This window comes from Nannobrachium achirus (genome assembly GCF_963921795.1).
Source record: "Nannobrachium achirus genome assembly, chromosome: 22".
NCBI lineage: Eukaryota > Metazoa > Chordata > Actinopteri > Myctophiformes > Myctophidae > Nannobrachium > Nannobrachium achirus.
The window spans coordinates 9,818,837-9,833,557 of record NC_137829.1 but is presented as its reverse complement, the minus strand read 5'-3'; the positions used below and the strand labels follow the sequence as shown (position 1 = coordinate 9,833,557).

Genomic DNA, 14,721 nt, shown 5'->3' with positions numbered 1-14,721 from the left:
GTCACTCCTCCTACTGTTTAATCTGTGTCAGTAGTGGCAGAAGGTCCCGGTGTGTTTGACTGTGACCCACTAATGTTTGACTCCTTACACACAAATGTGAGCACGCGGGGACGCTAATCCCTCTGGTTAAGCCTTTTAAAGTCCATTTACGCCTCATGAAGCAGGTGGTTGTGTGTGTGTGGGTGTGTGTACGTGTGTGTGCACTGAGAAGCAGTGAGAAGTTTATGCATGGCCTGTGTATATGAAACAGGTCCTCTCAGTAAAGACTGGCATATTGGGAGAAATACAGTACAGTGCTAACAGGTAGCCAGCTCATATAATGCACACAAAGCTGTCTGTATCCTCAAAGGCGCTGAAAGTGATATGCTTTTGTTAAAAGAAGTGTTAAATAGCTTTATATTCTGAGAGCAATCAATCACTATAGAGTGTTTGTTCATTAACAACGGTCTCCATGTCTCTCCTGCTCTTTTGTAAACTAATTTGCCTATAGGAAAAACAAGTGAAATTGGATGAAACCATAAACAAAAAATGGCTTGCAAAATTGGAAGTAGAACTCTATAAAGCTTGCAGGCAAAACTAACTGGATGAAATTGGCAACCCAACTGAAAATGTGTTTTCTGTTTTTGATTGTTTGCATATTTTATTAGACAAAAGTGGAGAACAGTACAAGTATAGTCAATACAATAAAAGCATTTAGTACAGTACAAGTACAGTTAAACACCCTGCCTAAAAGGGTGTTTAAAAAGGCGCTGAAAGTGATATGCTTTTGTTAAAAGAAGTGTTAAATAGCTTTATATTCTGAGAGCAATCAATCACTATAGAGTGTTTGTTCATTAACAACGGTCTCCATGTCTCTCCTGCTCTTTTGTAAACTAATTTGCCTATAGGAAAAACAAGTGAAATTGGATGAAACCATAAACAAAAAATGGCTTGCAAAATTGGAAGTAGAACTCTATAAAGCTTGCAGGCAAAACTAACTGGATGAAATTGGCAACCCAACTGAAAATGTGTTTTCTGTTTTTGATTGTTTGCATATTTTATTAGACAAAAGTGGAGAACAGTACAAGTATAGTCAATACAATAAAAGCATTTAGTACAGTACAAGTACAGTTAAACACCCTGCCTAAAAGGAGCATCCCAAATAAGTCCTTTTAGGGACATTCAAAAATCATCGCAGTTATAAAAACACTATATGTACAGGGTAGGGGAAACAAGGGGGTGGGGCTAAGGTAAGGGGGGGGGGTCTCGCCTGTCTATGGGAGAAGTGATAACTCCTCCTGAAAGGCCTAAAGAGCTGCAGAGATGATGATATCCCTGTTGCTGAAGAAGAAACATAGCAATGATTGCCATCAGAATTGATTGATTGATTGAAGAATTTATTAGAAGTTTGCAATAGAAAAAAGTACAGTTTCATGACAGTACAAATCACTGGTACAAGGTCAACTAAAAGGAGATCCTAGAAAGCCGAGGCTTATTTCCACAGGAACCACACTTTAAGTATCTCATATAACATTGAAAGACAGACGGATAGAACATAGTACTTTATCTAGGATAATATCAGTTTCAAAAGCATAACATCAAATACAAAGCTTTGAAATGATAAAACAAAAAACAAAAAAAAAACATCACTTTAAATCTCCTGTAACCCCTCCAATATTGACTCTTCTATGAATTTTACTTTGCAGATTCAGATTTGTCATTAAGCTATATTTGTATATGCTGATCTGCTCATGAGCTCGTAGATCTGCTATTTTTGAAGAATCGTGAACATTTGTGCAAGTCTGAGTATTTTTTGACACGATTCTATAAATGTCTTCTAAATCCTTCTTCTAAATCTGTGGTTCTCAACCCTTTTCGTGTCAAGGACCCCCAAAATTATATATTTGTTGTTCCATTATATATTAAAATATGTTGTTCCAAATATTTGAGTTACAAATGTTCGCTTTTAAAAAGAAATATATTCAAAGAACTCGTGCCGTGCTGTGAGCTTGTATATCTGCTATTTTTCAATAATTAAAGCATTACATAATCCATGCCTAAATGGGTTAAAGCAACACAAACAAACGGATGCATTCTTTCGTGTCAGGATGTTGCCTTGGGTGCAGGGATGCAGAGGGTCCATTTAGACCTCCGCAGAGACACTATAGGATAACCTGCACTCACTGATACAATTACTTGTTTCACAACCTTGTCCTCTCGTTTTGTGACGTCACCGATACTAGCTGAGGGTTTGAGGGAGAGAGCGCGAGGAGAGAGAGACAGAGACAGAGAAAGTGATACAGAGAGAACTACTTTAGGTCCTTTTGTAAGAAACACGATCTGATACCATTGCCCTATCCTCTCCCATTCAGAGCACTATAGAGCCTTGGGCTCTTAACAAAGTACAAAACTATGTGAACAAGGTTAACGCCGGTAAACAAAGATGTTACCAGTATGCAAGGAAGTCATTTGTTGGGAAGAGGAACGAAGAGGACAATGTTAAAAATGTAAAAAAAGACGAAAAAAAGACAGATGGAGAGCATTAGGCTACATTACAAAGTGTGACTAAACGGATAAATAAAAATGTACACGTTATTTGTATAATTAAATTAAGAGTTAAATTAACATAGGGTTTTACTGGGTGGTTTTGGGGGTAACACAGTTGAGTCAACATTGATGATGTAACACTGCTGTTTTTCAGTAGGGACAATATAGTTGAATCAACACCCATCATTTCACGCTGGTATTTGTCAGTAAAGGGGTAATGATTTCACACCGTGGTATTTGTCAGTAGGAGTGACAGAGCTGAATTGGCACTGATTATTTCACTCCACACTGTGGTATAATGTATGTCAGTGGGGTAACAGGAGAGCATCCACCCAGAAATCAGTGGTTGCGGTGGAGGAAGCGGAGCGGCTGGTGGTTTTCCTTTATTTGATATGTGTGGGAGTCGCTGGGGGGCAAGGTGGGGCTGAGTGAAGCGGGGCGCGATGGACACCGCTGGGGGTTTCTGAGCGAACTTGATGCCATGTGGAACGTGTGAGTGCCTCCGAGCAGCCCTACAGATGACCAGACAGTTGAGGCTTTGTTTGTGACCATCTCACCTCCTCAGGCAGCTCTACCAGCAGCACAGCAGCAGCTGTCTCACAGAGTTAAAAACACAACCACAGACAAGCCCATCTTGGCTGTTCCTGTCCACTTGGCTGCTGCTAGATGCTATCCATGACAGTCTTTGGTTACGCAGGCTGTAGAAGGAAGTTGTTTCTCAAATGACAATCGGTCAATGGCTCCTAATCAATATCTGTTAACTAGCACTGTCAGTTTATTCAGGGTGGAGCACCCTTTAGCTTTAGGCTTAACATGGTTAATGATAGGCTCTGAGGACAGGACATTATGTAAAGACACACACACACACACACACACACACACACACACACACACACACACACACACACACACACACACACACACACACACACACACACACTCGGTCAAATATTGGAGCGGCTGGCACTGCTCAAAAACTGGTGCGTTTTGCCTCATTTTAGGCCTGGTGTCTAAAACCCACCAGGTGTTGTAACCAATGACACACAAACTTCATTCAAAGGTTTAAATGTTACTTTCTCAGGCTTATATTTCACAGGGTAAGATTATCTTTGACCTCATGAACCTACAATTATTTGTGTAGAGAAAACCTAAAGCTTGCCTATATACTTCATTCACCTGTTAGTGATCTTTTTTCAAATCCATTCATCGACCATATATCATAGTAAATGCCTTGTGGAATTACTGAACCTTTTTACTATGCTATTGTGTATAATGTGTTACTATGACATTACTAGGAGAAAATGAATCGTCTTTGTCTTTTGATCACTGTGCATTTTGATATTTCCCAGTCGAGACCTATTGCATGCTTGTTTTTTGGGGGGATTTTGTTCTGACCTGACAGAGGGTCTAAAGCCAGTAGGTGTTGTTTGTTTCCCTTGTTAAGTGTGAGCCTGTAAAGCCCTTTGAGACTTTGGACTGTACAAATAAATGTGTCCTGACTTGACTTAATTTCTGCTGTTTTGACTTAACCACCTTAACCATAGGTGTCCCTATGATGGCATTAGCCAAACCTCTCACACCCAGTGTGAAGTGAGTGGTAATTTGCCAAAACGTCCCGCGAGGCTTGGCCAATGCCAAGCTTTGCGGGACATACGGACGGACATACATACAAAGCCAGATGTAGGAGCGGTTAGCATCGCTCAAAAACCTAACAAAAATAGCGGAAGGATACAAGGATATAATTCATCACGATGCGAAACATTGTGAGCTCATAGATCAACTGTTTTTGCTGTTCATCGTACAACAACGTATACAGTAGGGCTTAAGTGTTTAAGAGACTTGGCACCAGCTGGCCATGGAGATAACAGAGACACATCTGACTTGTTTCTGAAACTGAGCTTTGTGTGTCTATTTGTGAGCACAGTGCACACGCATGTGTACAGTACGTGTGTATGTGTGCGTGTGCGTCCGTACGCGAGAGAGAAAGGGCAGACTCCGAGTTAGTGATACCCTGAGGCCAAGGCTGTCACCTGATAAGTCTCGACGTTGTCAAACAAAGAGCCCCAAAGAGGCATTTTGGTCTGTTTGAACTGCAGTCAGGGGAGGACCCAGGGGAACACCGAGCTGTTCCTGAGAAAGAGAAAGCCAAGGACACTTAAAAAAACAAGAGGCAGAAGAACGTCTGCGGTATAAGGAGTAGGACAGGCAGCATACAGCACAGTATATTTACATTCTGTGCATGGGTGACGTGTTTGCAGCTGCAGACAGTAGACAGTCGGTACAGTATGGAGCTATAGACTTGGAGGAGCTGCCCTGGGCTGGCACCGCTATGCCATGACATCACCACTGCCTGGCAGGAGCACCAACACAGTACAGGACAGGTACATCCAGGAGACGTTCTGGGAATTAGACTGTGCTGTCGGTTTGTCGCTGTCATGTTTCTGTCTTTCTGGTGACCTGTAGGCTTCACGTTCCGCATTGGTTTGCTTGAATATGAGGGAAAACTATTTCATGTATTTATTTACTGTATGTCTAATGGTCCTAAGTAATATGGACGACGATGATGAAGCCAATCAAGCTTTGAGAATTGGTGCAACAGAAATGAACACGGACATAGACTATTTTAATGTAACAAGGCTGTGTTTTGCAGCATGGCAGTTGTGTGTTGAGTCAGCGCTGAGTGTTGCAGGAAAGCGGAGCAAACAGTCTAATGAAAAGTCAACATTGGTGTTCCAGGCCACACCCCATGTCGGTTTACTTCACAACCCTGCATGCGGTGTTGTTTGTGAACATGAAAAACTTGACCCTATCATCTTTCTACATCTTTGGCCCCTGCCTGTCCCTCCTTCCTTGTCCCCCCTTCTCCATCGACTCCCCGTTCTCCCATCCTCCTCTGCTGACGTGATACGCTGAATTGTGTAGACGAGAGGCTAGTGTGACTTACAGGCCAGTGTTTTTCAAACTTTCAAGCACCCACATAACTCTGAGAGTGCACAGATGGAATGGAATGAAGTTACAGACTTGTAGGGTCTATTTGGAACCCCGTCAAGGAACCCTGAGGGTCCCTGGACCCCACTTTGAGAACCACTGCCTATTTTCCACAGCTCTGTAGTTCTAGAAGTATTATCCTGGTGAATAATTCAAAATGCAGTCGGTGGGAAATAATTGAGTAAAGGAAGCGAGTGCTTTGAACCCTTCTAGGTTGAGTTAAGCCTACTGCAGGCTGAAGCTACCATTAATATACATTATAATGTGTGGTCATGAGAAATACGCGTGTGTTCATGACATTGCAACTTGGACTTGGTCATGATGTACTCTTTTTAGCCCTCCCATGTGCCTGTGTGTACAAAACCTGCTTCTGAGAACAGGACAGAGGGTACACACAGTATATACTGTATATCCACATACACAGTATGTGTATGTACAGTATAGAGGAGGGTAAGGAGTGAGAGAGTTGTAATCCTATTCTGTTCTCTCATCTTCAATTGTCGTGGGACTTTCACCAGTTTTTGGCTGGGCGTGTAGGTTAGCCCTATAGATGCTCTTGTCGGGCTGGAGTACAACACTGTAACACGATTGGTCAGTTGTCCGGACGGAGCAGCAGGAATGGTCAGTGAACTGGAGAGAGAGAGAGAGAAAGAGAGAGAGAGAGAGAGACAGAGAGAGAGAGACTGTGTGTGTGTGTGTGTGTGTGTGTGTGTGTGTGTGTGTGTGTGTGTGTGTGTGTGTGTGTGTGTGTGCGTGTGCGTGTGCGTGTGCGTGTTGGTACTTCTTGCACTAGATTTAAACACAACCAGCGAGTCCAGAACTAGAGTTCAATTGAAAAAAAAAAAACAGTAAAGTGTTGTTTGGCAATATGTTTTGTGTATGTATTTTCTGTGTTGCTCTTGCAGCTTTTTATTTTTTATCAACATAGTTTAGCCATCATCATTATGCGATAGCTACTTCAGTACACTGTAACAACAAATATTCCTGGGACCGCTAAAGAAGGTTCCAGGTGAATATCCGGAATATAGAGTCTATAATATGAATTCCTGGATAGACAATATCGCTGACTGTCCATCTAACAAACTGACCACGATTTAGCATCATAATGCTCAGACAAATATTTGTTTAGTTAAAGTATGTGATTAGATGTGTACAGCTACTGTAGTCTAGTCAACAACGTAATACGCATGCATGTGATTTGTGCATGTGAAGTGTTTGTGTGTGCTGGAGTTGACCTACTTTAACTTTCACAAGTCAATATTGGCCTGTGTTTTGTCTCCTGGTATTTCAGTGATATAGAAATGCATAGGAAATCTGGGCATTTTACTGCAACAGAACTGACCTGTATTCTGAAATATTGCTGTTATAGTATTTGCTATTTGTTCCTCATTCATCTCTATAGTCACAGTAAAGGTTATTGCACTTCCTTTCAATTGTTTTTGGATGATTGTGGTTTACCCAGATGGTTACTGCTGAACCTTTTACTGTTTCTCTTTTGTGTTTACATTCCTGTTTCACTGAAGTTCATCACTGGTTAAAAATAAATATCAGTGCTATTCTCCACCTGTGCTGAAACAAATTTCACAGACACCAGCCTCTCATTGTGATTTCACTGTGCACATCGTCCATTAGAACAGTGGTTCTCAACCTGTGGGTCAGGACCCCCAGGAGGGTCCCCAAATTATTTTGGGGAGTCCCCAGATGATTGACTTAATGTGCAACATTGTTTTATCGCTCAACGGTAAACAAAACAAACAAAGTTTACGTGTATAGAGGGTATCTGCACATTTCTAAAGTGACAATTTAAGGACTTTTTAATACCTCTAAAATGACAAATTCAACATTGGCCAAATTGTCAAATATTAGATGCAGAAATTGTGAAAATAGCAGATCTACATGCTCACAACGCCTCGCAACGTGAGGCCTTGTGAGCATGTAGATCTGCTATTTTCACACTGTTATACAAAACGTAATGCCTCAACTCTTAGTGCTCGTCAGGGTGGAGGGGTGGCAGCCGGAAAAGGTTGAGAACCACTGCATTAGAAGCACACAACATTGGGCTCCATGACAAGCTCCTCCAGAACAGCTGCGATGTTTCACTTACATTGAATTTGTTCTCTGTCCCCCAGATGAAATCATGCAGCAGGACCACAGTCCCCTCTGTGCTGCTGACATCACCCCTGACCTCAGGAAGCAGTTTGCCTTCCTTTCAGGTTAGTCACTTTTTATCCAATCTTGTGTCCGATTGGTCTGATCAAGGCTGGCTAGATGTCAAACTGTATTGTTTTGAGGGAAAAACATGTCCAATAAAATTGTACATGCTGTTCTATCCCTTTATTCATGACAGGGATCATGGCACCGTCATTTTTATTATGTGATATCTAGATAACATGACCCGCTTGCTTAGTACAGTTATGATTTGCAATTCAAATCTCTCCTCTGTCCTTTTCCTCTTATCAGTTGGTTTGTGTTTCCATGTGGTGGAAAAAGTACTCAAATGTTCTACTTAAGTAAAAGTGTCAATACCGCCATGCAGAAATACTCTGTTACAAGTAGAAGTCCGGAATTCAAAATCTACTTGAGTAAAAGTACAAAAGTATTGGTATCAAAATGTACTTAAAGTCCAAAAGTACAAAGTACTTAAAGAAGTAGTTCACCCCCAAAATTACTTTTTTTCTATTGAATACTCATACCATGGAGACAAAAATTTGATAACTAAAGTTTTCAAATAATTGAGTGGTGTGGAGTAAAAGTACAATATGTAATGGAGTAGAAGTGAAAGTACTGCAAATTGGAAATACTCAAATAAAGTACAACTTTTTATTGTAGTTAAGTACAGTACTTAAGTAAATGTACTTAGTTACTCTACACCAGGCCGCAACCCCCAAAATAATCATATTTCAACTGGCGACCCCCCACCCTGACAAGCACTTGGAATTAAAGGAGTTGGCATTAGTTTGACTCTGTCTGTTCCAATTGTAAAAATAGCAGATCAACATGCTCACCACGCCTCGCAAAGCGAGGCGTGGTGTAGTATGTAGAGCTGCTATTTACAATTTCTTTCTCTAATATTTGACAATTTGGCCAATGTTTAACCAGAGTCTTAGAAGTCCTTAACTTGTCACTTTAGAAGTGTGCTGATACCCTATATACACTTATACTCTATGTTGTTCTGTTTACTTTTAAGTGAGAAAACAATGTTCAACACATAAGCAAAACATCTGGGGTCCCCCTAAAATAATTTGGGGCCCCCTGGGGGTCTTGACCCACAGGTTGAGAACCACTGCTTTACACCACTGCGTGTTTCTAGTCTAGTGCAGTTATGCTGAGCTCCTCTACCTTCCGGACAGCGCTTGCTTGGGTCTTTTATGATATTGCCACATGGCTGTGTTTCTCTCACCACAGTGACTAAATCAACTGCGCAGAGATCACCAGACAGCTGCAAGAACATTCTCCCACTCAAACCACACATAAATAACCACGAAACACACGCACGCATGCACGCACGCACAGTTGCACACACAAAGGATGTTCTCACAAGAAATGGCCGGGGTGATCCTGCAGCAGCAGGCAGGCTATTTATTGGACGTTTTCTGCTCCCACTGCATCCATTTTCCAGACAAAGATCTGAGCTATCAGACTATGGTTGGAAGCATGACCGTGCACTTGCTGTTGCCATAGCGATGGCAGAAGGAAAAGCAGACAGATTGATATTCTGATCACATGGGCTGACAGAGCAGCTCCCCTGAAGGAATGGCTGCGTGTGTGTGTGTGTGTGTGTGTGTGTGTGTGTGTGTGTGTGTGTGTGTGTGTGTGTGTGTGTGTGTGTGTGTGTGTGTGTGTGTGTGTGTGTGTGTGTGTGTGTGTGTGTGTGTGTGTGTGTGTGTGTGTGTGTGTGTGTGTGTGTGTGTGTGTGTGTGTGTGTGTGTGTGTGTGTGTGTGTGTGTGTGTGCGTGCGTGCGTGCGTGCGTGCGTGCGTGCGTGCGTGCGTGCGCGCGTGCGCGCGCTGTATCTGTGTGAATGTCACAATGTCTGATTCCGTAACTGCCAATGTGTACAAACAACCCCACCCTCACCACCACCACCCAGGGTGACTATTGCTTAATTTATAGGCTTGGGTGCCAAAAATAGCAGATCTACAAATTCACAACCCATCACATCGCGTGGTGTTATGAGCTTGTAGATCAGCTGTGTTCAGCGAGTGACTCCACTCACTGTATGGCAAGGCATAAAACAGGCTTATCTGAGTCTCTCTCATCTTGTGTGATTATGTTTTTGTTTCATTCTCCCTCAGGCAGACAGCCTTAACACTAGCATGTGGTCATAATCTTTTTAAAGGTCTGATTCTAAGACAAGCATCTGCTTCTGAATGCTCTTGTTTCAGTTTGTTTCACTGTATTCTCTCCCTTCAATGAGCTCATGTTCTGGACAGAAATATAAATGAGTTTCAAAATGACTCTGAAGTAACTAATGGTGATCATTGCTGGCCGTGATTATGCAAGGGATAGATGTTGTTGAAAGGTAACCCCGGCCAGAATGATTAAACACAGAGTCAAAGCCGAGGTGTTTAATGGTCCTGTAGGGGGTTAACGACCAGCACGCTTATTACAAGGCTTCTTAATTAAGATATGAATAAAATGATTGGAATATTACCCTTTGATTAGACAGAGGTCTGTTATTGTGCAGAGCTGTCATTATCCAGAAATAACCGCTGCATTGACCAACGATTGACCAATCAGAATCAAGCATTCAACCAAGCTGTGTAATAAAATGAGTTACATTTGATACTTAGGACTTCTAAACTTGACCTTCCTCTTGATTATACCTCAAAGCATAGTGTTTATGGTTTACTGTACATGCGGTTGTTGATGTATTTAGTGCCTAATATTCCTTTCATTGAACTCCTATTCCTCAGGGGGCAGAGGTCACAACGGCAGCCCCATCATCATCTTCCCAGAATTCCCTGCCTTTGGACAGATCCAGGAGAGAGAGTTCCACAACGTTCTGACCTATCTCACCAGCGTGCCCAGGTAGCCTTCTATGCTTACACACTGTATACGCACGCACGCACGCACGCACGCACGCACGCACGCACGCACGCACACACACACACACACACACAGCGTGACTCACGGGCTGACTGGCTGCCTCGGACACGAGGCAGACGTTTTGATACTAACTGCGGCCTGACGGTCGCAACTACACTATCCTCATTTGTCCCCTTCTTGCCGCAGCACATCTGCACTGCTGCTGAAATTCTTTTGGTTGTCTGGAAGCCGTATTCATGGGGATTAATGATTAATGATCCCACCCCGTAAAATCCTCAGAGTGAATTTAACTGTCAGAGTGTAAAAATGTGAGTCATTTGGTTCCATTTTGACTCTCTCAGGGATGTCATGGATAATTTAAGCATCGCCTACCTAAGTAAGAGATGACATGGGATATTAGGAAAGGCAGGCAAAGGTACAGTAGTTGAAAATGTTGTGGTGTGTTCCAATCCTTTTTTGCTGCTGTCTGCCAGCAGGGGGCATTAGACACTTACAGTACATACATACTGCTCTGATCTTGAACAGCCAATGAGGCTGGTGTGGTGTAGATAAGTACAGGAGCAGTGTAATTCTCTTCATATCGCATAATTGTATTTGGGGTGGTTTTAATGGATGGGGCTGTCAGAGATTTCTATAGCTGTACAGGGGAGGACGGGTTGTCTCTTCACTCCTGGGTTAATTAGCTGGCCAATGCAGGAACAAGGGTTTTTATTGTGTTTTCGGGAGATTGATTATAAAGGTTCTACGGACTGACAGACAAGGCCTGGGGGCTACAATACCTCCGTAACTTCTTCAAAGACATCTGTACTGCAGTGGTTCTCAAAGTGGGGTCCGGGCACCTCCAGGGGTCCTGGTGGGGGTTCCAGGGGTCCTCAGCAAAATGTCTTAGGATAGCATCAAACCAAGTGTAACCACTTTAACCCTATTTTATACTTTGGATGTTTGAAAATAGCAGATCTATAGTAAAATTTTACTTTTAAAACATTTGAACACAAACGTCCACTCTCATGGGGGTCCATGGCACAACATATTATCAGATGGGGGTCGACTGCCTAATGCATATCAATTTGCTATGAAAACATTTAAGAACCATTGCATTATTGCATGCTCTTCTCTTTCCATTCCCAAATATTTCCTCTCTAAACCCAGACGAACACTGTCTTCTTCCATCCCCTGCGTTGGGTTCCTTCTGCATAGTGGCTGCAGTGTGGCATATACTTAAAAATAGAATCAGCCATGGTTCTGCCCATTAAGGCCTGAATAATGCATTTAGACAGCTAGATGAGCGTGTGTGTGTGTGTGTGTGTGTGTGTGTGTGTGTGTGTGTGTGTGTGTGTGTGTGTGTGTGTGTGTGTGTGTGTGTGTGTGTGTGTGTGTGTGTGTGTGTGTGTGTGTGTGTGTGTGTGTGTGTGTGTGTGTGTGTGTGTGTGTGTGTGTGTGTGTGTGTGTGAGAACCTGTGAATAATACATTCCAATGCACAAATTCTTGTCAACAAAGCTTTTTCATGTGTATCTTGATTTTGTGCGCACGTTTTGAATCACAGATTCGCTCACAGCTCTCTATACTTTCTCCAGCCCTTTAGTAAATGTAAACATAAATGTTCAGGTCAGGATATAAATGTTATTCATTCAGGAGAGAACCTCCTTTAAGACGGACAACAATGTGACAGTGAGACTACAATATCACAGTTAAGACTACAATAGTAAGAGAAGTGTAATATTGTAGTTTTTATTCATGTTACATTATAGTGAAAGTGAAGACTACTACAGTATGTGACAATAAAACCTACAATGTTACAGTAAACCCCTCAATAATACAGCAATATGACAGTACAGTGTGCCATAAAAAAGAATAATACGTTGTATACTTTTCAATAAGAACTACATTGGAATAGAATAGATACAGTATACATTCAAAACCCCAAGGCCAACTAAACTAAATTAACAAAAACTCAACAGACAGGTTGCAGTATAGAAAAGAGAAAAGTAAGAGGAAAAGCAGAATAAATATTCGAGGCCTGTTGCATTTTTTGGGTTAGTCAGAGCAGGAGAACGCCACTCTATGCAGTTTGTGTATTGTGGTAGAATGTCATAAAAGGACCACAGTTCTTATAAAAAAAAATCTCGGGGGCCGGCAAGCGAGAACCTCAGAATCTCCAGCTCAAGACAGGATATTATACAGCGAAGCCACCGCACGGGAGGGGCAGCATCCTTCCACTTGAGCAAAATAGTAGGTCCACGCCAAGCTATCAATAAGGCAAAATCAATCATACAGTACATACAAAATGAAGGTTGTCGTTCATGATGTAAAGCAGTAGTTATCTTTTCCATTTTATGATCATAGTCATGGAATCCAAACACCACATTTTGATATGTGAATATTGAAGGTAACATGCTTGTTCCATTACTTCTAAAATCACAGTCATGATGTTGCTTTGTGTTCTCCTTTCAGTAGTTCTCCTAGATAAAAACCAGGAAGTAATGGTTGAACGTTTTCCACATTGATGGATTTTACTCCAGTGACATCCTTAAACTTTCAAGCACATTTTGGCTGCTTTTCAGAAACACACAGAAGACTGCACAGTTTTTGAACTGCTTATGTAGCATTATTATCCCTACAACAAATGCATAGAGATCATGTTTAAAGTCTTGATAGGGTCCCTTTAATATAAACTGGGCTTTACCCTAAATTTCTCAAATTGAAGCTGGGCAGCATGTCTAATTCCACCTCCTGCTAGGTACAACCATAGAGGTGAATAATGAGGTGACCGACATGAGAGCCTTGAGCTTCAAGCTGTTGAACAGGCAGGACAGATGGTACCAGGTACCTACGGGACCCATGCCACTCAACAGGGCGCACATAGAAAGCAGGAGGCAAACATCCAACATCAGTATCATGACCGCCGGGTGGCGAAAATATAGGGGGTGCCTGAGAGCTAAAGCACCCAGCTATGAAACCATTGATTTCTCACCAGACAACATTTTTAGCACTCAGCCGAATTCACACCTTTGCTTTGTCCCAAACAGCGTCAAAGCCTGCCCCCACATCGTGGCTGTCTGTCTGTGATGTAGCTCTGTTAATGCTCCCCCTCCAACCGTCCTATAGGCTACTGTATAATTATGTTCCTTGTTCTCCCTTATAGACTGTTTTTATTTAATTTTTTGACACTTGCTTTGGCAATGTAAACGTATGTTTTCTCACAAAATGTCATGATTACCGAAAAGTATTAAAAAACAGTGTGTGTGGTAAATAATAGTTTGACATTTTAATAGCAACTTCAATGTAAATGAAAAAAGCTGATTTATCACCCACAGTTTATTTTTTTAAACTGAGATAATGTCTACTGTTAATCTGTTAATGCTGTAGGCTACTCCTCCAACTGTATACATTTTACCTCTTCTCAACTGCATGTTTTTATTTTATTTTGGACACTTGCTTTGGCAGTGTAAACGTATGTTTTCTCATGCCAATAAAGCTCCTTTGAATTTAATTTAATTGATGTAGCCTAAATACATATAATGTAGTTTTTCCTTTTTGTGGGCTACTTTGCTTTTATTGATACCAGTACTTTTACTCAAGTAGTCATGCCAGCATTTTGTGTGTGTGTGTGTGTGTGTGTGTGTGTGTGTGTGTGTGTGTGTGTGGGGGGGGGGGGGGGGTCAAAGACACGGGCACCCATTTGAATATTGAAACTTCTCCGCCCCTGAATGACCGGTTATGGCCTATAACAGGAACACTATATATTTTAATGGTGGATGAATGCATTCCCTCCAAAATAATTGCACCTTTATAGAAATGTTCAGTTTTTCCTTAAAGTGATGCTTCATTTGATTACAGTACGGTTCATCCTACTAACCTACTTTGGCTGAAATAGGGTGACTCATATTCTCAATTGCACAATTATCAGCTTGTTTGTTTTGTTGTATGAAATGTCAAAACTGTTTATGGCTAATGACCGAAGTAAACTATTACTACTATGACTACTACTACTAATACAAGGCATTGTATACAGATTGTGGTTCCTTTGACGTTGAAGTCAAGTCAGTGTTTAATTAATTTCTCCCACTACTAGTCTCAATGAAGCATGTGATCTTCTGTGTCATAATCCTTTTACCTATGAGGAGAAACCCATTTATGCTTTGCATCGTCAAACATACT

At 41.7% G+C, this 14,721-nt stretch overlaps 1 protein-coding gene across 3 annotated transcripts in view; it reads left to right on the top strand.

Moving 5' to 3' along the window:
* Positions 1-4,670: 4,670 nt before the first annotated feature.
* Positions 4,671-14,721, top strand: part of mcf2lb (mcf.2 cell line derived transforming sequence-like b) — a 38,804-nt gene continuing 28,753 nt past the window's right edge. For all 3 annotated transcript variants that reach the window (XR_013963275.1, XM_080753742.1, XM_080753741.1), the window contains exons 1-3: positions 4,671-4,907; positions 7,644-7,727; positions 10,430-10,544. Coding sequence is in view for 2 of the 3 variants with exons in the window: in XM_080753742.1 (XP_080609868.1) it covers positions 7,652-7,727; positions 10,430-10,544 (191 nt within the window). In the remaining variant the exon portion in view is untranslated. The remainder of the gene's footprint in view (positions 4,908-7,643; positions 7,728-10,429; positions 10,545-14,721) is intronic.